Source organism: Sus scrofa, chromosome 6 (assembly GCF_000003025.6).
Source record: "Sus scrofa isolate TJ Tabasco breed Duroc chromosome 6, Sscrofa11.1, whole genome shotgun sequence".
In the NCBI taxonomy this organism is placed as follows: Eukaryota; Metazoa; Chordata; class Mammalia; order Artiodactyla; family Suidae; genus Sus; species Sus scrofa.
This window is the reverse complement of record NC_010448.4, coordinates 82,126,141-82,150,817: the sequence shown is the minus strand read 5'-3', so window position 1 is coordinate 82,150,817 and position 24,677 is coordinate 82,126,141. Positions and strand designations below refer to the sequence as shown.

At 48.1% G+C, this 24,677-nt stretch overlaps 1 protein-coding gene across 6 annotated transcripts in view; it reads right to left on the bottom strand.

The window, feature by feature from the left end:
• Positions 1-24,677, bottom strand: part of NIPAL3 (NIPA like domain containing 3) — a 54,772-nt gene that overhangs the window by 15,482 nt on the left and 14,613 nt on the right. For 5 of the 6 annotated variants that reach the window (XM_003127700.6, XM_005665096.3, XM_021095542.1 and 2 more), the window contains exons 3-9: positions 19,326-19,394; positions 17,373-17,544; positions 13,448-13,507; positions 9,187-9,332; positions 4,958-5,054; positions 2,650-2,785; positions 643-731 (exon numbers count right to left, since the gene is read on the bottom strand). In XM_003127700.6, coding sequence (XP_003127748.3) covers positions 643-731; positions 2,650-2,785; positions 4,958-5,054; positions 9,187-9,332; positions 13,448-13,507; positions 17,373-17,544; positions 19,326-19,394 — 769 coding nt within the window. Of the gene's footprint in view, positions 1-642; positions 732-2,649; positions 2,786-4,957; positions 5,055-9,186; positions 9,400-13,447; positions 13,508-17,372; positions 17,545-19,325; positions 19,395-24,677 lie in introns of all 6 variants that reach the window. The other variant, XM_021095543.1, reaches the window with a different exon arrangement.

Genomic DNA, 24,677 nt, shown 5'->3' with positions numbered 1-24,677 from the left:
CTGTGGAGCTAGCCCAGTGATGGTAAAACTTGTTAAAGGAGTTCCCAACCTGGAGCAGCAGAAACAAATCTGACTAGGAACTGTGAGGTTTCGGGTTCAATCCCTGGCCTCGCTCAGTGGGTTGAGGATCCAGCGTTGCTGTGAGCTGTGGTGTAGGTCGCAGATGTGGCTCGGATCTAGTGTTGCTGTGGCTGTGGCGTAGGCTGGCAGCTACAGGTCTGATTAGACCCCTAGCCTGGGAACCTCCACATGTCGCGAGTGCAGCCCTAGAAAAGACAAAAACCCCCACAAAACTTGTTAAAGAAACCTCCCACAAGCAGTACCAAGTAGGGGGCATTTGGACTGTACATATTTCAGTTCTTGGAGGTGTTGTTATTCCCATTTTATGAATATGGAACGGAAGCTCAGAGAGGTGAAGTGATTTTCCCAGAGCCACACAGCTCCTGTCTGTGCTGGGGTGCAAACCCAGGTCTCTCTGGCTCTAAATCCTGCACTTTCCCCATGAAACCATCTACAGCTGTGACGGACAGAACAAGTCAGTAGCACTGGCCTTCTGACAGAGGCGGCACCCCCTCCCTCCGCACCAGCATAAGGTCCCTGCTGTCGAGGAAGAAGACAGAAATCTAGCAGCTGCACCCTTACCTGCTGTGATGGCCACAGTCGTGGACAGAATGTAGCCCACGCTGGCAATCAGAGAGGAGTCATACATCTGCGAGGCCTGACCTAAAAACCTTCAACACAGAAGCACTCTGGTTAGTGGGCTGTTGGGGGTGTTACAAGGCCGAGGTGAAAGCTGATGACCGCAGGCTTGGTTTGAAATATGAAGATGCAGCATGAAGGAACATCCCCTGGGCTTATAAAGATGCTAGCCTTGTGTGTCTCCCCGGCTGGGGTCCATGCTTTGTTCCCTTTCTTCTCCTAGACGTGGCCTGTGGCCCATCCTCCTGCCCTACATGGGCCATGCCTTCCTGGCCTCACACCTCTGACCACCTGAAATGCCCTTCACTGTACCTCTGTGTCCCCTGCATCCTCAACCCACTAAAAAGCCATTCCTGGCTCCTTAAACACGCCAAGAAACTCTCATAGCACAGAGCACATTGTGCTTCGTGTTGTAATTATTTTAACTATTTTTTTTGAACAAGTCTTAATTCAATACTCACTGCAATACATACAGGAAAAAGAGAAAATTAGAATCATTTCTAATCTCTCCATCTAGGATACACACCCCATCATTTCAGAATATATTCTTTGCCCATTCTCTGCACAGCATTTTGGTTATTGTTGTCTAGCTGCTTATACCGTAACACACTTTCCTCCCAACTGTGATTGTCCGTCTGTTTACTGGCTGTCCCTGCACCAGGGCCGTGGGCGCCTTGACTTCAGTGACTATCGCTCTGTATGCAGAAGGCCCTGCACAGGCCTGGCACACAGAGGCCTCAGTGAGAGTGTGCTGACCCTGTGAGTAAGAAGCTCCCAGGGCGGGTGGGGCACCTGATCATCTGCGTAACCCCTGGAGGGCACAGCCCTGGGCAGGGGCACTGCAGAACAACCAAGAATAGTTAACAATGGACATCATAATAGTAACAATTATAAAAGAAGCTGTGCTTTGCTGGACGTTATCCTAGGGATTGTACTAAGGGCCTGATGGGATTCTGTTGTTATTCTCATCTGCGGACGAGGAATCTGTGTCTTGACGCTGAGCGGGAGGCATAGAGCCGAGGCTGAGAGGCGTGGGATGGGGTGCGAGCCAGACGCCTGCCTTCCAATCTCAGCTTCACCACTTCCTGGCTTCTTAACCTCACTCTGCCGCAGTCCCTTACATGCAAAATGAGGATGATTCATTGTTGTGGGGATCAAATGAACTCAAGTTCATGTGACGGCAGTGAGAGTTGAGCTTACACTGGGGAGCAGCAGACCCCCTATGATCCCTGCAGGCGCTGCTGGTGGACAGGGAGCCTTGGGGGCTGGAGTCCAGGGCCTGACCACCCTGGGTGAACCAGCCCCAAACACCACACTGAAACTTGCCCTGTCCACCCTCCCGCCCCCATGCACGATTGTCACATGCTATCCAGGCCCCCTGGTGGGCACCAGGTCTCAGATGTGAACCAGGTCTACCTGCTTTTTGGGGGGGGCCATGCTTGCCTGTGGCATGTGGGAGTTCCTGGACCAGGGACCAAACCTGAGCCACAGCAGTGACAATGCTGAATCTCTAACCCACTGCACCACAAGGGAACTCCCCACCTTCTCTTCCACTTGGAAAGATTTCTTGAGGACAAGAAAGGACAACTTTCTGCCTTCCATCTGGCAGACGAGTGGCTGCTTCATGGGGACGGCACAGCTTCCTCTGAGGTCCCTGAAACGGACGCCTGCCTTGGAGCAGGTGGGGGTGAGGCTGCCTCTGACAGGGTGGTTCTCACATTCTGAGGCAGAGGGAGAAATACACCCACTCCGGCTTTTCAAGTGGCACGGAGCCCCTGCGCGTGATAACTCGGCAAATTAGCAAGCCCCCTCAGGGAGGGCAAACCCTGGCCACAGGCTATGTTTGAATGTTCTGCTCTCCCTACAGCTTCAGACACAAGTGGAATCAGGCTCAGAATATGGGAGAGACCCTCGTGGAGATGCCCTGCGGGAAAAGAATCCACAACTCACGCGGCTTGATAGATGGCGGTGGCCACCATGCACACGAACATCACGTAGAAGATGGGGTAGTCGAGCTGCAGGTTCCCCTGTATGGACAGGATGAGCATCCCAGCCACGGCCTTCACCGTCACCACGGTCATCGAGCCTGAGGAAGGGTACAAGGACGTGTGGGAGCCTTGGACACGTGGAACAGGGCAGCCTCCTCTGAAAGCAGTTTATAACCCCAAAGGGCTCAGCGACAAAGGTGGAGGGAACGCGGGCAGAGCCAAGCCAGGATTCGCACAGTGAGCAGATGCGGTCGGCATCGGATCTTCTGTGCCTCTCTTGTCAAAGCAGAGAGGAAGGCAAAACCCAGACAGCTACTTCCAAGTGCCCCTTCTAAACTCCACTGAGAAAGGGCAGTGAGTTCCCTCTGAACCCCTGAGTGGCAGCACTGCATCTGGAACACAAGGCGAGGGCCAAACGATCTTTGACTGTATCGATACCGATGGACTTCTTTTGAGTATCATTTTCACAGCAATCACAGGAAAAAGGTGGCTTGCAAAGACCTTAGGAATTTTTATTTTTTCAAAAATTATTTTATTTTTTGGAGTTCCTGTCATGGCTCAGCAGTTAACAAACTCAACTAGAATCCATGAGGATGTGGGTTTGATCCCTGGCCTTGCTCAGTGGGTTAAGGATCTGGCGTTGCCGTGAGCTGTGGTGTAGGTTGCAGACGTGGCTTGAATCCCACATTGCTGTGGCTCTGGCGTGGGCCGGAGCCTACAGCTCCGATTTGACCCCTAGCCTGGGACCCTCCATATGTCGCGGGAGTGACTCAAGAAAAGGCAAAAAAAAAAAAAAAAAAAAAGTAAAATGATTGACTCGGAATTCCCATTGTGGCTCAACAGTAATACACCCAACTAGTATCCAGAGGACATGGGTTTGATCCCTGGCCTTGCTCAGTGGGTTAAGGATCCAGTGTCGCTGTGAGCTATGGTGTAGGTTGCAGACTCGGCTTGGATCTGGAGTTGCTGTGGCTGTGGTGTCAGTGGGGAGCTGTAGCTCCGATTCGATCCCTAGCCTGGGACCTTCCATGTGCCACATGTGTGGCCCTAAAAAGACAAAATATATATCTGTATATATATACTTATATATACAGATATATATATATATATAATTTTTTTAAAATATAAAAATAAAAAATAAAATGTTTGACATTCATAGTTTTAAAAAACATTTCTTGGGAGTTCTCATTGTGGCACAGTGGGTTAAGAACCTAACATTGTGTCCAAGAGGATGTGGCTTCAATCCCTGGCCTTGCTCAGTGGGTTAAGGAACTGGCATTGCCACAAGTGGGACATAGGTTGCAGACATGGCTCAGATCTGGTGTTGCTGTGGCTGTGCTGTAGGCCAGCAGCTGTAACTCCGACTGGACCCCTAGCCTGGGAACTTCCATATGCCACAGGTGCGGCTGTAAAAAGAAAAAAAAAAGGGGGAACCTTGTCCTGGGAGGACACATTTGTGTAGTTTATGGCCTGTTGCTGGAGTGGGAACCTGCGGTGGGAAGGGCAGAGGGAAATAACCCACATTGGGCACCCTGTGTTTAATCCCCTCTTCCCCTTGAGATCTGGGTGTTTTCTTAGGCCCAGTTTTAGAGGACAGCGAGGCTGACACAGGGCAAGTTCCCAGGAGGCAGCGGCAGGGCTATACCCACTCTTTCCTCTCCAGAGAAAATAGGTACTTTGCACAGTTCCATTTAGTAACTCAAACTCTATGCGGGACGAGAGCCTCCCCCGCCCCCCTGCACCCATGCCTCTAAAAGGAGAAAGAGCAAAGTCAAATCAACTCCTGCCCTTGAATCCAGAATTGAGTCCTCCCCTCCGTTAGGTCTTCCATGGACCCTTAGGGCCTCAGTTGTTGGAACCCACTCCATCCCTGACTTCTCTGAAACAATCTCTAACCCCCACACCCCCACTCTGCTTTCTTCCTCTTCACGGTAATTGTCACTGCCCAAACTCATGCCATCTGTCACTTTTGCCCTTTAGAATAGCGGCACGCTGCGGGCAGGGGTGTCTGGTTTGCTGCTCTAGCCAGTTTGCAGCACTGTTCCTGGCACTTAGGAGACCCGGCACTGGAGCAAGAATGCAGGATGCCACTAGCAGCACTGCAGAACCAACCAGAGCTGTGTCCCATCAGCAGAGACCCAGCTCCTGCAGCCTGAGCCAGCCTGGGCAGCTCCCGGGTCCAGAGGCCACAGCTCGGTAAACACAGCCCACACTTCCTTCTGGTGTGACTCCGCGGTGGCAGAACTCCAGTCACCCGGACCCTCACTTACCGAGTAGCGCCACCAAGAGGAGGATCACGACGACGTTGTTGGCGTTCCTCTCCTTGTAGAAGTACAGCAGCGAGCAGAAGAGGACGATCCCCACGAGCTACAGAGAACAGCAAGCGGGGAGGTCGGCGGGGCCATGGGCAAGACCAGGAGAGCCTGGGGGCTGAGTTCTCGCTGCCGTTTTCATCAGCCACAGACCCTCAGAGATGAAAGGGAACTGAAACACCCAGCATCTCCCATACCACTGACAGATCTCCCTGGAGAAAAGGAGGAAAGGCTGAATCTTTAATCCCTGGAGGACACCGAGCAGGCGGTCGCCTCGGGGCAGGGCTCTGAGGGTGAAGTGCTGGCCTCGTGTCTGCCCTGTCTTAGATGCTCAAGATGCCTCAGGCTGAGCTGGTTTCTTCCCACTTCACTGCTCCAGGGGTAACCCCCATTAAAAGTGGGAGTTGGTCAAGGAAGGAGATGCTTGTTGGCCAAGGAGAAGAGATCTTTGGTTGGGGATATATGCGCATGTACCACCTGTCCCCTAACTAAGCCCCTGCTGTGTGCAGCGTGGTGGGGTTGAAAGACGACGACATGTGGAAGCAGGGAGGCCCCGTTCTGAACTTGGATCTCCTTCTAAACAACTGCGTGACCTTGGGCAAGTCACTTAACATTTGCTAAACCTCAGTTACCCCGCACTGTGAAATAGGGATAATAGTTCTTAACTTACCAGGCCATAACCACAGCTTCCACTTAATGAACTCATAAATCTGCCAAGCTCTAACAGAAGCATTTTATCTTAACTCATTAAATCAGCACGAAGTAAAATTCTTACAACGTAGGTACTATCACAGTCCCAAGCTCACTGATGGCAGAGCCAGGATCTGAACCTGGACAGTCAGCCTCCAGGCCCCAGGTGCTTTCCCACTAAGCTGCACTGCCTGCAGACAGGGGGCCCAGTGCCTGGTGTTTCGAAAGTGCTCAAGCGGTAGACTCTTACTACTAGACAATGGCAGTTTGAGAAGCTCCCTGCCCCTGGCATCGACAACTTGTCCTTTCTATTCCTGAAGGGTCCGGGCACTTGGCAATATTTTCCCAAGGAAGGAAGCCAGCCCCAGCACACAGCAAAACTAAAGCAGAAAAATTCGACACTGGCTCAGCTCCATTTGCCTAACCTCCTACCAAAGTTTATGTATCATAAAAACCAAGGCACTGGCACTAATGGGCATTTTAAAAAAGAAAAAAATTTTTTTAAATTCCTCATAATTAGAGACCACCAAACACAGCTGTTTTCATTTTCCTGTTTCTTCCGGCCTTTGTCCCAGCGAGTACATATTTTACCCGCTTGTCATTATAGTGAAAACACAGTTTTGTTCTGGGACGTTTTTAGTTACCGTAAACAATTTTCTTGTTTTATGGAGCTGTCATAACTGTCTTTAATTGCTGCAGAACACTCCATCCAGCAGATGTACAGTTACTCATCAACATTCCCAACCAATGTGCATGCGTTCGGGGATGGGGATTCAATTTCCCAGCCGTTTTTCATGACGCTTCAATGCATGCTGGGATGAGCACTTGGCGCTCCATGGAGAGATGGCTGTGTATGTGTTGCGGCCTTCTGATGCACCCGAGTTTTGTGAGCATGTCTCTCTTTATTTATTTATTTTTGCTTTTTAGGGCCTGCACCCACGGCATATGGAGGCTCCCAGGCTAGGGGTTGAATCAGAGCTGCAGCTGCCGGCCTATGCCACAGCCACAGCAACGCCAGATCCTAGCCGTGTCTGTAACCTATACCACAGCTCACGGCAATGCGGGATCCTTAACTAATGGCAGAGCCAGGATCTGAACCTGGACAGTCGGCCTCCAGGTGCTCCAGGCTCCAGGGAGAGCCCAGGATTGAACCTGCATCCTCATGGATACTAGTCAGGTGCGTAACCCACTGAACCACAACAGGAACTCCCTCATTTATTTTTTTTATATCACAGTGTGTGGCACATAGTGGACACTCAATAAATATTTATTGACTTTGATTTGGCCAAATCTCTCTAGCTGGCAGCACTGCCTTACAGTCACGATGTAGGAGGACAAAGTGAATTGGTGACTGAGTGCTGGTCATGTGCTGGGTGCCTTCCACTGTCCCAGGTCCAGTGACGTCCGCCAACTTACAGAGAAGTAGCCAAAGCATCTGGCTAAGCAACTTGGCTAGGCCTACACAGTAGGTAACAGACTGGAGCCCTGAACCAAGAGCTCCCTGAATGAAGAGCCTGTGTTCTGGGGTAAAGCTCTCCCTGAACAGGTGGGTCTTTGACTGTGCTGGGAACATACTTTTCCAGACCCACCAGATAAATGCTGGGGCTGGCTGGCAGTAGGGAGGAGACACAGTCCCAATCTTGGGGAAATCTATCCTCTGGCTTGCAGGCAACCCGAGAAGAAGGGACTTCGGGGCCTCTCCAGCAGTCCCAGGCTGCTTGAGTCAAGAGAAAACAGTGAGCCCTTTCACCAGCGGGCCCTGGTGTCACGTCAGGCCAGGCAGGCAGGCTTTAAGTCCATCTCTGCTCTCACGGGACTCTGAGCAAGTTTGCTAACCCTGAGATCCAATGGGGAGAAAATCACCTATGTTACAGGGCTGTTGAGAGAATCTGAGATGTGATAAAACACATTTTCACATACTGGGGTCTAGGGCAGTCATTGTGGCTTGTACGTGACTTGAATAATTTTATGCTAACTAAAACACCCTGTTTGTGGCCCGTGAAACATACAATGTACATTTGCTTTAATTATTAAGAAAAGAGCATTGAACTAAAGAATGTCCATGTTAAAAATAAAGATTAAAACCTCTCTTCCTGGGATGCCAGTGTTAGTGCTCCTTAAATGATACGATTCCTTCCAGATGTCAAGGCCACTGACTAGCTGTGTACATGCTGACCTGCTTTTGTTGTTGTTGTTGTTTGTTTGTTTCCGTTTTTTAGGGCTGCACCTGTGGCATATGCAAGTTCCCAGGCTAGAGGTTGAATTGGAGCTATAGCTGCCAGCCTACACCACAGCCACAGCAATGCCAGATCTGAGCCACATCTATAACCTATGCTGCAGTTTGTGGCAATGCCTGATACTTAACCCACTGAGCGAGGCCAGGGATTGAACCCGAATCCTCATGGACACTGTGTCTGGTTCTTAACCCACTGAGTCACAATGGGAACTTCCATTTTTTTTTTTTTAAACCTTGAAAGAATGTACTCCTGTCATGTGTAGTGTTTTTTGTTCTGCCAACCTATAAAAACTGAAGGAGTCACCTTGTGTCTTAGCAGGTTAAGGATCCAGTGCTGTCACTGCAGTGGCTCAGGTCGCTGCTGTGGTGTGGGTTCGATTCCTGGCCCAGGAACTTCCACATGCTGGGGCTTTGGTCCAAAAACCAAAACCAAAACCAACCCCCCCGCAACAAACAAACAACCCCCCCCCCCCGCCCCAAACTGTACTGAAAACCACATTTCTCCAGAGCAATTCCTCAGTGTAATCTGAGAGGCTGTCTTCTGGGCTACAGTCCTCAGTTTAGTTCAAATATAACTCTTTTCTATTCCTATTATTGTTGTTATTTTTGTTGACAGATAATACATTAAAAAGTGATGAGCACAGTGTCGGGCACGGAGCAGGAATATACCAGTAGCTTTATCAAATACCTTGGACGTTTTCCATGATCAGCCTATTTGTAGACCTAATCAGGATGTAACTGGGGCAGAGGAAGGGGTACTAGGTGAGCGTTTAGGAAACAAAGTTTCCAGTGTCTCCGGTGTTTCTATGGCTTCCACTGCTGTGTGATATTGGGCAAGAAAGAAATAAATAACATTCCCTAACTGTTTAAAATGTTACTTTTTTCCTTAGCCTAACAGTTTTAAATGCTCAGGGTAGAAATTGTGGATGATATGTAAAGAAGAGGAAATAACACTCCTAATTCCATCTCCCAAAGACAACCAGTGATGCAGCTTCTGTATTTCCATCCAGTCCTTTACAGATAATGGGCAGCCCGACAAATACCTCTAGAAAATAAAGTTTTCATGCTATACATGAAGTTTTAGAAATGACTCTGGACACGAGTGAAGAAAAGCACCTCCTTGGAACCACACGCTCTCTGACAAGCGCTGTGAAAGGCACGATTCCCGTGACACCCCCCTGGCGGGGCGTTTAGGTTTCCCGGTTCTAGGACTCGCTCCCCACCCACCATTTCGGGTGGAAGGACAGGTGGCATCTCTTACCATGTACAGGAGAAAAGGCCAGCTCACAAGGTGCCTGGTGATGTTCTCGCCTGTCATCTTCTCGTGACTGTTGGGTGCGAATGTCACCAGCAAGTAGGTGCCCACGATGGCCAGACCGCAGCCAACGAAGGATAAAATGTAGCGCCCTGCAGGGAGGCGGAGGTGGTCACGGGGCTCACGGCAGGTGCAGGCTCCGGGCCAGCACGCGAGGACCTGCTATTGTTTGAATGTGCAGGTTTTCTTTACTTGAAAACAATAGAGTATCTTCCTGAATATCACTTTTTTTTTCTTTGCTGTGCCTGCAGCATATGGAAGTTCCGGGCCAGGGATCAAACCCATGCCATAGCAGTAACTCAAGCTGCTGCAATGACAATGCTAGATCCTTAACGGTAGGCCATCAGGGACCTCCCCTGAATGTTGTTTAAAAAAATAATATTTAATGTTAAAAAATGTTTAATGGGGGTGCAGCATGCATACAAAAAAGTGCTTGAATTCTTACAAAGTGAACTCAGCCATGTAACCAGCACCCAGACTGAGAAAGGGAACATGAGCAGAGGCCCCAGGTCCCCTCTTGTCCCCTTCCAATCCCTAGACCTCACCCCCAGGGCAACACTTTTGACGTCTACCAGCCAGACCATGTGCCTGGGTTTGTACTTTCCATGAATGGATTCGTGTCATTATGTTTTCTTGTAGCTGTGTTCAGGCAAGACTGTTTTTGTGGGGTGGTAGTTGCTTCATTCTCACTGCTGTACAGTCGTGTGATTATGAAACCACTGATCATTTCTATTGGTGATGGGCATGTAAGCAGTCTCCTGTCTTGGGTTATAACAAATCATGTTGCTATGAATATTCTTGTGCATGTCATTTGGAAAACACGTATATACTTCTGTTGGGTACAAAATGCGGAGTGGAATTCCTGGGTAACAGGACGTGTGGATGTTTCATTTAGTAGTTACTGTCAAATGGTTTTCCAAAGTGGTTGGAACAATTTACACTCCCACCGGTAGAATATGAGTAAAACCGCGTATTTTTCCTTTTTCATTTTGGCCATTCTGGTATTGCACTCCGTTTTGTTTTGGCTGTGCCTGTGGCCTGTAGAAGCTCCCAGACCAGGGACTGAACCCATACCACAGCAGGGACCCAAGTTACTGCAGGGACAATGCCAGATCCTTAAACTGCTGTGCCACAAGAGAACTCCTGCACTCTGGTTTTAATGTGCATTTTACAAGGAACATTCTAAAGCTAGATGGGCAGGATAAGAAAAATCAAAACCCTTCAAAAGCCAACCTTCAAAGCCTATCATGTACCTTTAAAAAGATTGTTTCATCCTCTCCCTTGGCTCCCATGGGAACTGTGTAAATACTATCAACACTCTAGTCCACAGAGCCAGCAGAGACAGTTGGTGGCCCAGGAGGTGTGCTCCTGGGTGAAGGACAAAAGTCTCCTGGCTCTTTCCAGGTCTTGTCACTCCAGTTGAACCCTGTGGAGTTGGTGAAAAGCCTCTGGAGGTTATGTCCAGCCCCGAGCAAGCTGAAAAAGGTTATGAGTTTTGAATTGCACATACTGTGACCATAGGCCTCTAGATTTTTCTGCAATAGAACTACATCTTTTCATCCCACTGTCTCCAGAGAATGTATCACTGTGCTAAATGTTTTTTTAAATTTTCATTCTAGGCCTCATAAGGTGCTCAAAAACAACTGAGCAATTGTTCAGTTGCTCAATGAATGAATGACGCATGGTTACCCTTAATATGTTAAGTGCTGTACAAGTCTATTATCCTAAGTTTTCCACAAGCAGGGACAGGTCTTACTCATCAACAGGCCTGCGTTATCCAGCACAGGTCTAGCATTAGGGGAATGTTTGCTGAATTTAATGGAACTTTAAGCAGGACAGCCACATACAGATGTGCAGGTTGCTCATTGCACAAGGGCACCTAGCTGGAGGGGTAAGAAGGGCTAAAATCTAGCCCATGCTCTGCTCACCAAAGCATGCATCCACAGAAATACGGATACCCAGAGGGATATCTTTTTCCAGCTCACATAGAGCACTGCCTGGACTTGCATGCCTCTCATTCCAGGACTACTTAGCGTGACCCTAGAAGCACTGGTCACTCTACACTGGTCTCAGAACCAGCCTAGCCCCACTCCTCCCCCAAGAGGGATTATAGCAAATCACTCTGAGTATTTTGCATCTTGGCATCATTGGTTTGCTGAGCAGTAGCTCTGCTTTTTGCAGTGTAAGATTCTTTTCTTTGTCAGCCTCCTGGCCCCATCTTGCTCTTATTCCACACCAGTGATTCAGAACAGTGGTTCCCAAACCTGGCTGTGTATCTGTGGCATCCTGGGAGCTTTTTTTTCCTGACAATCTGTATTTTAAAACTTTCAGACACACTTCAAAGTATTATACGTCAACTTCCTATAATCCCACCACCTAGATTCTAAAGTGACATTTTATTTGACTTGCTTTATCACATATCCATCTATTTTCTTCATCCTTCCACTCATTTACCAAGTCAGCTTATTTTGGGGATACATTTCAAAGCAAGTTGCAGACAAATATACTTCACCTTGGGGAGCTGTATGCAAATGCCCAGGCCCCAGGCCTGGTTCAAAATCTCCAGGTACAGAGCCTGGACCCATCACTGTATCACCCCTTAACTCCTTAGTGTAGCTTGTAAGGCCCTACATCATCCAGGCCTCCGTGCCTCCTTGTTCTCCTGGCTTCCTTTCTTCTTCACTCAACCCTTCGGGCTACCCTGGCCTTACTGATACCAGACGCACAAAGCTTACTCTTGCCTCGGGCCCTTTGCACCTGCTGCTCCCTCCACATGTAACACTCTGCCCACAGACCTTCTGTATCATTTAGGTCTGGGCCCCACCTTTTCTGAGAGTCTAACCCTGACCAGTCTAGGAAAAGTAACCCCCCCCATCCCCAATGCCCCACCAAAAAGCATGCTATTTTCTCTGAAGCACTCCCTAAGATCTAGAATTATTTTGTTTATTTAGTTATATAGTTCCCTTGTTTACTGTATGTTCTCCCCTCCAACACACACACACACATGTTCGACTGTAACTCCATGACAGTGGGATCCTATCTGTCCTGCTATTATATCCCCCTACCACAACAGAGTGTGGCACTTGGTAGGTATCTTGGGGAATACTTTTTCTCCACGCTTGGGTTTCCATGTGGAGGGCCTCCAATGGACTGACACTTCTGCCTCTTGCCCCATTGGTCTGAGTTTCTTGACTGAGTAGAGCTAATCAATGGAAAGAATTTAAAGACTCAGTCTTTGTTCTTTTTCCTTCTCTGCCCCAGACTCTGTGAGGCAGTGATTCTGGGTAAGGGTTCCATTCTGTAAACCCAAATACTTCCTTGGGAGACCGGCCCAAGGTCTAGCCGGGGGGTGGGGGCACATTGGGGCAGAGTGTAAGCAAGTGCACTTGGCTGCACACCTAAGCTGCGTGTTCTAATCTAGTTTTTATTAGTAATGAAGCATAACAGCTGCCCTCCTGTGTTTGACTTCCTTGTTTCCCACTGCTTTAGAACTCAGTAAGGAAAGAGGTGCATTTTATTGGGCCTCCTAGAATCCCCACGGTAGATGTTCAATCAATATTGATTGAATGGGAGTTCCCTGGTGGCCTAGTGGCTTAAGGATCTGGCGTTGTCACTGTGGTGGCTCAGGATGTTGCTGTGGTGTGGGTTTGATTCCTGGCCCAGGAACTTCCACAGGTGGTGGTCCTGGACCAAAAAAAAAAAAAAAAAAAAAAAAAAAAAAACCCAACTGAAAGGAATGAATGAAAGCCCATTTAAAAAAGTCTCACAGATGGTTCTGATATGTAGCCAGGTTTGGGAACCACTGATTTAAAAACCCAGCTCTCAGGAGCCTGATGAGGGTGGGACACAGAACCACATCGAGGAGCAGGAGACAGGTGATTTCTAAGTTGGTCTTATAATGAAAAAAAGCACAAGCATAGAGGTTCCCGTCGTGGCTCAGCAGTAACGAACCCAACTAGTACCTACAAGGACTGAGGTTCGATCCCTGGCCTTGCTTGGTGGGTTAGGGATCCGGTGTTGCCGTGAGCTATGGTGTAGGTCACAGATCTGGCATTGCGGTGGCTGTGGTGAAGGCTGGCAGCTGTAGCTCTGATTAGACCCCTAGCCTGGGAACTTCCATATGTCATGGCTGTAGCCCTAAAAAGACAAAAAAAAAAAAAAGCATAAAATAAAGAATAGGAGCTTAAATCCAAATCTGTGCACTTACTCAGAAAGTCTTTAGGTTTCCATTTTTCTTTGATGAATATGATTCCTATGATGGAGCTGGCTATAAAAAAAGAATAGAAGAGAGGCTGCCATCAGTCAAACGGAGTCCCTTCACCGTGCCCTTTGGGTGGCTCTCTTGTGGTGGAGCGTTTGGTGCTTCCTAACCTCTCACTCAGGCTCCCGAGAGCTCAGCCCCTTGTGATTCCCTCTTAGAAACAGAAGCTCCTCTTGGAGACTCCCTGAGGATTTCCTACAAGGCCAGGAGCACTGGGGGTTCGGTATTTGCTGTGTGGCAGGCAACTTAGAGAAGTTACTTCTGGCATGTTCACTCTTTATGGTGGGTGAGGTTACGATGGCATTTGAAAAATGGGGACACTGAGGCTGAGGGAGGGAAAAGATCTCTCTCAGATCACAGAGCTGGCGAGGAAAGGCTGGGCTTGAACCCAGGACTATGGGAGGCCAGGGCTTTCACTCCTTCCACGGCAATGCCTCCCTCTGATATTTTCCCCCTGGTTCTGTTTTCTCCCTGACTGCCACGTTCGCAGATGGACTCCAACATCCTGGTGGCTGCCCTCCAGGTCACTTCACCTGACCCTCAGTCTCCTTGTCCATGAGTCTGTGTGCTGCATCCGGCCTGCACCAGCCTGCTGAGTGCTACTATTCAGGAAACTATCGGTAGCTTAGAATCAGCTACAGTGTGGGTATTTACGCCACTGAGATCAGAAACGAAGTTCCTGCTGTGGCGCAGTGGGTTAAGAATCTGCTAGTGGCTTGGGTTTGGTCATTACAGTGGTGTGGATTCCTGGCCGAGGAACTTCCATATGCCTTAGGTGCAGCTATAAAACAAACAAACAAACAAACAAACAAACAAGCCCCCCAACCACCCCACAAATCCAGTCTTCCTTTTCTTTCCCACATTTCTGTCCCTTTCCTCCTTCTCTCCCTCCCTCTGCCTCTTCTTTCTTTTCTTTTCCTTCTCTCATTTTCTCTCTGAGTCAGTTTATCAGGACATCATTGGAAAATACCTACTTCTCAGAGTTACAGGGACAATTTAAATGAAATAATATATGCAAATCATTTATCACATACATGCTCTACAGCTGAGCTATTATTATCAAAGTACCTGCAACAGTGACCAATAATAGGTACCCAACAAATGGCGGTTATTATTTTAATATTTATTTGTTTTTAACATGATTTTTCACTGGGTGACTTAGGCTTCTAAGAGCCCCTTAATTGCCAGGGGCTAATACCTGAAGTCCCATCCTTACAATTCAGCCTAATTTTAAGAATTTGGTTATTTGATCTTTATAACAATTCAGAGACTAATATTTAAAGCACTTAGTCATTCAGTCACGTATTCCTCATTGTGAATAAAGGTTCTGAGAGCCCTTTGGATAGGTCAGCCATGGGCAGAGGACAAATCTAAACACATACGGTGGCTGGGTGATAACACAGATGTAGAAAGTGGGCCAGATGGAAGACAACAGGGAGAAGTTGAGACCATGGCAGACAACTTGCCTCAACTAAAAGCAAATAAATTATATACATACATACACACACATATATATTTTATTTTACACTTTTTTTTTTATGGCCACACCTGTGGCATATGGAAGTTCCTGAGCTGGAGATTGGATCTGAGTTGCAGTTTCGACCTTCACCATAGCTGCAGCAACACCGGATCCTTAACCCATCGCGCCAGGCTAGGGGCTAGGGACTGAACCTCCAACTCCACAGCACTAAGCCACTGCAGCTGGATTCTTTTTTTTTTTTTTTTTTTTAAGTGTTTTATTTATTTATTTATTTTTTGCTTATTAGGGCCGCACCTGTGGCATATGAAGGTTCCCAGGCTAGGGGTCAAATTGGAGCTACAACTGCAAGCCTACACCACAGCCACAGCAATGCCAGATCTGAGCCGCATCTGCGACCTAACCACAGCTCCTTAACCCACTAAGCAAGGCCAGGGATCGAACCCGCGTCCGCATGGATCCTAGTTGGGTTTGTTAACCACTGAGCCATGAAGGGAGCTCCTGCAGTCGGATTCTTAACTCACTGTGCCACAGCAGGAGCTCCTTTTTATTCTTTAAAAAAAAAAATTTTTTTTTTAAATTACAGTTGATTTGCAATGCTGTGCCAATTTCTGCTGTATAGCAAAGTGACTTAGCTACACACATGTATACATTCTTTTTTTACATATATTTTTTCAAATTATATATGTTTTTTGTTTTTTTAATTTATTATTATTATTTTTTTGTCTTTTTGCTATTTCTTAGGCCACTCCCACGGCATATGGAGATTCCCAGGCTAGGGGTCAAATCGGAGCTATAGCCACCGGCCTACGCCAGAGCCACAGCAACGCGGGATCCGAGCCGCGTCTGCAACCTACACCACAGCTCACAGCAACGCCGGATCGTTAACCCACTGAGCAAGGGCAGGGACCGAACCCGCAACCTCATGGTTCCTAGTCGGATTCATTAACCACTGCGCCACGATGGGAACTCCTCAAATTATATTTTGAAACGATACTGTGTGGGAAAGCACACTGCATGCTTGAGGACCTCAGTCATCTTGTGGGCTGCCAGTTTACCAACCCTGGCCAAGAGAAGGAGAGGCTTTTAATAAATAAGATCAGGGAAAGCGAATAGGTTTCTGCTCCTTTGCCCACTCCTGGTAACTGGTAACAATTGCCTGAAGCTCTAAGAATTTTGAGGGACCATCCAGGCTTACCAGGAAGGAATGTTATAATTGATTAGTGATGTCTGCCTTGGGTACAGGAAGGGCACATATTTGCTATGCATATGACATCCCTTAAAAAGAGGCCCTCTTAATTCCAGGAGGATTAAGACTCGAAATACGATTTTCTCCTTCAAGAGCAGGGAAGAGCTTCTAGGCCATATAAGGCTTGCCAGCAAGAGGGAAGGAAACACTCAAAGTAAGTTCACTGTTCCTGCTCCTATTTATAAAAAGCTACTGTTCATTAATCTACTAATATCTTTTACTTAAGAAAAGAATTTTTTTCGGAGCTCCCTTCCTGGCTCAGCAGAAACAAATTTGGCTAGTATCCATGAGGATGCAGGTTTGATCCCTGGCCTCTCTTAGTGGGTTGAGCATCTGGCGTTGCCTTGAGCTGTGGCGTAGATCACAGACAAGGCTCGGATCCTGCGTGGCTGTGGCTATGGTGTGGGTCGGCAGCTGTAGTTCTGATTAGACCCCTAGCCTGGGACCCTCCATATGCTGTGGGTGCGGCACTAAAAATACAAAAAAAAAAAAGAATTTTTTCTAATTCTATTTTTTGATAACCTCATGGACTTTAAACCTTTGACTTTTAGTTGGTTCAAATGATCTGAAACACTGGTTCAGTGATTATAGAAATCGCAGAAAAAATGGCAGATGAGAAAGTTAATGACATTTTAAAAATGGTAGAGTTAATGTAAAAAGGTCAGAGAATAAGCCGAACGTGCATCTCTTCGAGGTGTGAGCTCCCTAAACTACGAAAGCTTCGTTTATCTTGATAGTGTTAGGATGAATGGGTTAAGGTTTATCTTCCTTCTGTCGTAGAAATGAAAAGCAATTCTGACTAACTTTCCAAATCTTAAAGAGATTCCAGAGGCAGCCAGCCTGGTTTGTACCCCAGCCCTGCCCCCCATTAGCTGTGTGATTTGGAGAGAGTGACTTCATTGCTCTGTGCCTCAGTCGCCTCATCTGTAAAATAGGGATAAGAACAGGCTCTCCCTCAAAAGGCTGCCAGGAGGATTAGAAGAATCAGTATCTGGGAAGTGCTTAGAGCAGGGTCTGCTGTGTAGGAAACCCTTTGCAAGTGTTATTATCGAAGCAAAAGCTGGTTTGTTTAAGGAGCATTTTTGACCCTGGCAGTGACACTGGTTGCAGTCTCAGGGGAGGGGTGGGACGGGAGCTGGTCTTACCGATCACGGAGACTGCGCTGAGCGGCACGATCAGTGAGAGCGGAGCAAAGGCATAGGAGGCAAACACACCGAGCTCGCCCAGCAGCATCAGAAACAGGCCCAGCCACCATGTCTTGGTCTTGAAATAGGCCCGAGGGTCCTTGGAGCCTGCAAGGCGGATGTGGCAGTACTTCTAGAAAAAACAAAGTTAAAAAAAAAAAGTTTGGGGAGATCCATCAGGATTTTTTTTTTTTTTGAGTTGTTACTCAGGGAGGAATAAAGCAGTAGTGATCTAAATCTTAAATTGCTATTCTGAGACAGTAGTTCTCAAACTGGCTGGGAAGCCTTAAGTTCCCTGGGAAGCTTTGAAAAAATACATGTGTCTGGGCCTCATCCACAGAGGGGAGGTGTAGGTGAAGCCCAGAAATACGCATTTTTTTTTTCTTTTTTCTTCTTACAGCCGTACCTGCAGCATATGGAGGTTCTCAGGCTAGGAGTCAAATTGGAGCTGCAGCTACTAGCCTATACCACAGCCATAGCAACACCGGATCCGAGCTGCACATGCAACCTACGCACCAGATCTTTAACTCACTGAGTGAAGCCAGGAATTGAACTTGCATCCTCACGGACACATGGTGGGTTCTTAACTGTGAGTCACAATGGGAACTCCAAAAATGTGCGTTTCTGAGGCATATACCAGGCAATAAACAATCTGGGGTGGGAGCCACGATCCAAGGACCCTCTCTTTAGTCTGACCTTCTAACCACAATGCCCAGGAGTGCCCATGTTCAGGCACCCGCTAGAGGCAATCCTTTCTGTAGCAATGCCCACAGCGGGGCAGACTTGCAGGTGTTGGTAGACCCTGCCCTCCCTCGGGCGGATACCTGGTCCAAGCATGGACAATATTTCTGGTTCAGGAATATGAACTTGGGACACAGACACTGAAGCCATGACTAAGGGAAGCTAGAAAGGCATGTTGACCTAGAGGGTCAAGGCTGCCACATGGGGATCATGTTGGGGACTGTGTAAAAGCAGATGCGAAAGCAGAGGTGCTGGTCTGTAGAGAGAAGAGGGTAAACCCGACAAGTAGCTGAGAGGCCACGCAGCCTCAGACACACCCAGAAACACACATGTGTGCAGGGAAGCAGAGGGACCATGTGCCTGGTCAGAGAAAGGGAGCAGCTCGGGAAGCTGGGCAGCACTGGGAGAGAAGGGCTGGCCTGCCTGCCATGGGATTTGTCTTGGCAGCGGGTGTCATGTCTAAGCCTGGGTTTCCCAGAAGCAGTCCCTGAGACAAGGGCTGGGAGCAGGCAGTCGATGTGGGAGGTGATTCCTGGAAGCACAAATCAGGGGTGGGAAACTGAGACCAGGAAGGGAGAAGAACAGATGAAGACTGTTCATGGGCCAGTTAGTGCTTTGGGCAACTGGGGCTCAGTCCCACTGGGGAATCCCTGAGAAAGACTATGAGCTCCCCTCAGAACCATCCTACCCAAGGATGGGGCTTGGGCCATTGATCCATTGAGTCCCATCCCCCGCTGGCTGAAGGCTGCCTGGGGGCTTCAACAACCACCACCAGCACCCAACACACACAGCTGGCTTCCCGGCTGCACCTGCAGCCAGTGGAGCCAGTTCCCATGGTGCCATCAGCTGGCTCCAAACCACGGCTGCCTGGGAGCTAGCTCAACCAGGCTGAAGGGATGTAGTAGGGCAGGGCTTCCAGAGCAGAGGCTGCAGGGCGCCCCTGGAGACTTTTAAATAACAGACAGCACTGTCTTCATAGTTGAGGATGCTGGATGGGGGGACGAAGTGGGGGCAAAGAGTCGAGAGAGATTCTGGAAGAACCCACAAGGTATTGTCCCGGCCAAGGGATGGAGCAGGCAACATGCCACAGAGAGGAGGCAGCTGGGCCTGCACAAGATACCCCAGCGATCAGCTGTACCACTGACTCAGGTAGGGCTGGTGGTTGAAACTTACCTGAAGGTTAAGTGCAATGCTGACCACAAGGTGCCCGAAAATTGCCAAGAGTGCGCCGATCAAGTTTTCCTGTAAGGGAAGTTCACAGGAACAGACTGAGCTGAGCCTAAGCCAAGGGGCCCCAGGATACATTTGAACCCAACAGTTCTTTTTTGTTTGTTTGTTTTTTTGCCATCCCAAAACAAACCCACAAAATCAACAACCATCACAAAGCCATGACCCCTCTCTGCCTCATCTCCTCTCCAGATCCTCTATTGGAATTTTTATCCCTGAGCTTAATCTGGCTGCCTGGCCACTTTACAAAACACCACCCAGAACAGGACTCTACCAGAAGGCACCAGCCTTTGTGCCTGATAAGGCCTGAATCTGCTCTACCATTCCCCTCAACGTACTGACTTGCAAGGAAAAGCACCATGCTGAAACCAGAATTTACAAGAAAATCACAGACAGATATTATTTGCCACCTTATCAGTGAAGACTTCCTGTTCCCAGAGGGGTCTCAATGAGACTCTCTTAACTGGCCAAGTTGCTTAGGGCACTTTTAATTATTTAATTTATAAAAATTTAACTTATGTCACCTTAAGAATGAGGTTCAGACTCCTTGGCATGGCATTTTTTTAAAAAAATTTATACAATGATTACCAAACATAATATTCATTGTGGAATAATTAGGAAATATAAACCTAAAGAACAAGAAGATAAAAAAGCCACCTATAATTCTAAAACCCAGAAATAGTTACTGTAAACTTTTTTTTTTTTTGCTTTTTAGGGCCACACCTGAGGATCCCAGGCTAGGGGTCGAATCAGAGCTACAGCTGTCGGCCTAAACCACAGCTACAGCCACAGCAACGTGGGATCTGAGCCACATCTGCGACCTATACCACAGCTCATGGAAATGCTGGATCCTTAACCCACTGACCGAGACCAGGGATTGAACCTGCATCCTCATGGATCTTAGTCCGGTTCGTTAACTGCTGAGCCGCAAAGGGAACTCCAAAACATTTTGGTTTTTATAAATTTTTTTTCTGTCCATAAATAACACTGTCAATGGCAATGTTAATTTATTTTATAAAAATAAGATTATAATTTGTTTTATAACCTGTTCCTTTACTTAAGGCATTAGAAATATACTTCCTTGTCCAGCATATCTAATTCATATTTTTTTTGTCTTTTTTGGGGGGAGGGTGCCTCACCCGTGGCATATGGAGGTTTCCAGGCTAGGGGTTGAATTGGAGCTGCAGCTGCTGGCCTGCCCCACAGCCACAGCAACGTGGGATTCAAGCTGTGTCTGTGACCTATACCACAGCTCACCGCAATGCTGGATCCTTAACCCACTGAGCAAGGCCAGGGATGGAACCTGTATCCTCATGGATGCTAGTCAGATTCGTTTCTGCTGATTCATGATGGGAACTCCACAAATTCATAATTTTTAATAAATGTCAAATAACTCATCGTTTGTATGGTCCATATTTTATATCGTTGCTCTGTTACTGGATATGTACACTATTTCCTCTTTCTAAAACAATGCTGTGATTGAATATCCTAGTACATGCATTTTTGTGCATTTATGAGAATTACTCCCTGGGGCTAAATTCTTAGAAGTAGGCTGGTGGGTCAAAGTGTACGTGGCCCAGCGTTTAAACAGCATTTAATAGTATGTTACACTCCTAACACGCTCTCCAGCATTACTCCACGAAACACCAAAGGAATGCTTCATTTTAGACAACTATGAATCCTCTCTTCCCAGGATGGGCTTTCTGATTCCCCTTTGCTCAAGGGGTTCTTCCCATCAATTGCCTCCCCGGTGAAATCTGCCTGGTCCTCGAGGCCTGGACTAGGCCCTCGTGAATCAGCAGCGAACATCAAGACTAAGTCAGTCCTTTAATCCATCTGAAGGATAGATCATCAGGAAGCAGTAAGGGACTAAGGGACAGAGCCAGCCCTCTGTCCCTCCTCCCCTTCCCACTCCTCCCTTCCTTCTCCCAGAGTGCTGAGTGCCCAGAAGTCAGAGGGGGCCTTTCCAGAAAAGGGTCAGTCACTGTGGGACAGGGCGGGAGGAGGCCTGCTGATGGAGACCGCCCTGGCTGTCCCTGGCAAAGAGTAGTGCTGCAGCATAAAGGAAGGATGACGAGCTGGGTGCCAGGAGACCTGGGTTCTGGTCCCAGCTCTGCCGCCACGTCACTGCATAGCCGTAGACAAGTCCCTTCCCCTGCTCAGGCTTGTGTGTCCTCTCTGGATGATATAAGTGCTGTTCCAGACGACGGCTAAGGGCCCCTCCGGCCCTGACCCAAGCTTATGGGCACAGCCAGATTGCCCCCAGAAACCAAGTGATGCTCAGGCCAGGCAGGAAACTGACCAATTCACTTCACACAAAATAACTCATTAACAGGGGGTTATTGGGAGCATCTTGAGGGACCCAAAGGAGCTGGCTTCCACTTCTTCCTGAGATGGCTCTCAGCCTGAGCTGCAGTGGCTTAGTCCTTCTCCATCTCTGTTGTTTTACGTTTTTTTTTTTTTTGGTTTCTTCTCTGTTAGAATTAAACAGAAACCACATCCTTCCTGTAGGGTCACAGAACCTCAGAGCTAAAAGGGTCACTGGAGATCAACCAGGCCACGGTTTCCCTAACTGGGTCCCCAGAGTCAACGGGGTTCCAAGGCAGAAGGCATCATGCATCACGTGGTTAAATAAGTTTGGGAAACACTGTATCCTCTGTCCAATGCTTGGCGGCCCACAGGGCTGTTGGAGGCGCCCAGAGGCAGCTTCTCCTTGTCTCACTCAGGCTCTAGAACTCTTCCCTTGGAGTCACCCACTGCAGAACATCTGTGACTCTCACCGGCTTGGGGTTTTAATCCCTTTGCTTTATTTCTGGTCACAGCACCCGGCTTTTGCTGTGGAGGACTGCCCCTCCCCCATGACTCTTCATTCCACAGCCCTGTTGGGACTGTCATTCAAGGTGCTCCCTTCTCCAGCCAGACGGGTCAGAAACTCTTTGCTCTTGGATCCAAATCCTGGACTAGAAACACAAAGGCTGAAAAAGGCCAGTTCACTCCCACCTGAGGCAAGGCTTAGCCCCGGCAGACCCCAGGTGCCTTCCTGGCTGCTGTCCTTCCTGAAGCTGGCTTCTCCAGATCTTCCTTCTGTTCTGGGCCAGTCCCACTATCGTTTGCTTACGAGCTAGCTTCTGTGACTTGCAACCAAAGAGCATGAGTCAAGATTTCATGGAGGAGTTAGTTCCCGTCGTGGTGCAGTGGAAACGAATCCGACTAGGAACCATGAGGCTGCAGGTTGGATCCCTGGCCTCGCTCAGTGGGTTAAGGATCTGGCATTGCTATGAGCTGTGGTGTAGGTCACAGACACGGCTCAGATCTGGTGTGGCTGTGGCTCTGGCGTAGGCTGGCAGTTGTAGCTCTGATTAGACCCCTAGCCTGGGAACCTCTATATGCCGTGGGTGCGGCCCTAAAAAGACAAAAGACAAAAATAAAATAAAATAAAGTAAAATGAAACTTAAAAAAACCTTCATGGAAAACAGCTAGGGAATATGTTTATTATTATCAGTCCAACTTCTAGTAAATATGGGCTCCCCCTCCTTTTCTTTCTTGCTTTTTAGGGCCACGCCCACGGCATATGGAAGTTCCCAGGGTAGGAATTGAATTGGAGCTGCAGCTGCCAACCTACACCACAGCCACAGCAACATGTGATCCAAGCCATGTCTGTGACCTACACCACAGCTCACTGAGATGCTGGATCCTTAACCCAATGAGTGAGGCCAGGGATTGAACCTGCATCTTCATGGATACTAGTTGGGAACTCCCAATGGGAACCACAATGGGAACTCCCTTCCCCTTTCCTTACAGGGGTAGTTTTTACAGACAAAAAAGGTTACACGCATTTACTGTGATTTTTTTTTTTTTTTTTTTGTCTTTTTGCTATTTCTTTGGGCCGCTCCTGCGGCATATGGAGGTTCCCAGGCTAGGGGTCGAATCGGAGCTGTAGCTGCCAGCCTACGCCGGAGCCACAGCAACGCGGGATCCGAGCCGCGTCTGCAACCTACACCACAGCTCACGGCAACGCCGGATCGTTAACCCACTGAGCAAGGGCAGGGATCGAACCCGCAACCTCGTGGTTCATAGTCGGATTCGTTAACCACTGCGCCACGACGGGAACTCCTACTGTGATTTTTAAAAGAACTATTATTTATTATAAAAATAACATACTCCTGAATCCAGTTCTTTGGAAACAAAACCTTAACTGGGAACAAAGTAATTCTTATAGGTCTAATAAACTGCACTTATGAATATAAGGAATCTTAACTGCTCTTAAATACCTCAATGCTGTTCACATACATTAAAATTCTCTTACAACTTTTAATTTTATTTATTTATTTATTTTGCCTTTTTAGGGCTGCACCCATGGCATATGGAGGTTTCCAGGCTAGGGGTTGAATTGGAGCTGTAGCCACTGGCCTACACCACAACCACAGCAACACCAGATCCAAGCCACGTCTGCGACCTGCACCACAGCTCATGGCAACACTGGATCCTTAACCCATTGAGCAAGGTCAGAGATCAAACCTGCATCCTCATGGATGGATACTAGTCAGATTCATTTCCGCTGAGCCATGATGGCAACTCCACAACTTTTAATTTTAAACGACTTTTGCTTCCAGCAAGATGGAGTAGACATTCTTTTTCCGATGCTTCCTGCTACGCACAACAAAAAACCCTGGACACTGTATATAAAACAAACATAAGAAGACTGAAAGGTGAAGAGGAAAAGGCAGACAGGTTAGGGACCTGGGACCTGGGGAACCACGTGGTGGGGAGTTGCTTGGGTTTCTTTTTGCCTCATATATCTTAGACTTGGAGCTGAAGAAACTGGAAACCTGACAATATCAACAGGTATAACCAAAAAAGACCCCAAGAAAAGCCTGCAATCTGGTTGGAGAACTAGGCGATAAACAGCCAAGTCAGACAGAAAACTTATAGACAATAACTGATACACTACGCTGTCAGCATAAGCCCAGTAGTAGCTTAAATTTCCACCCTCTGGGGGCTGTAACAAAGCACCCAACTCTCCCACTGGAACTATCAGGGCAGGCCAAGGAGGGAGCCTGAGGCCAGAGTCCCCTGTGTCAGTAGAGATGATGTGGAGACTGGACTTCTGGTCCGTCTGGCAGTCATCAAGCACCCCTTTTCCTCTCCACTGGGGTGGTATCAGAGGAGGCCTAGTGGAGAGGCAGGACTCTTCCCACTGTGCTTTCACAATTATATTGTCCTAAACTTGGGGCTCCTTTTGGTAGTAAACGGCAATGATGGCTACCAACAATTCCTCCAATCCCTCTATGCACCTGC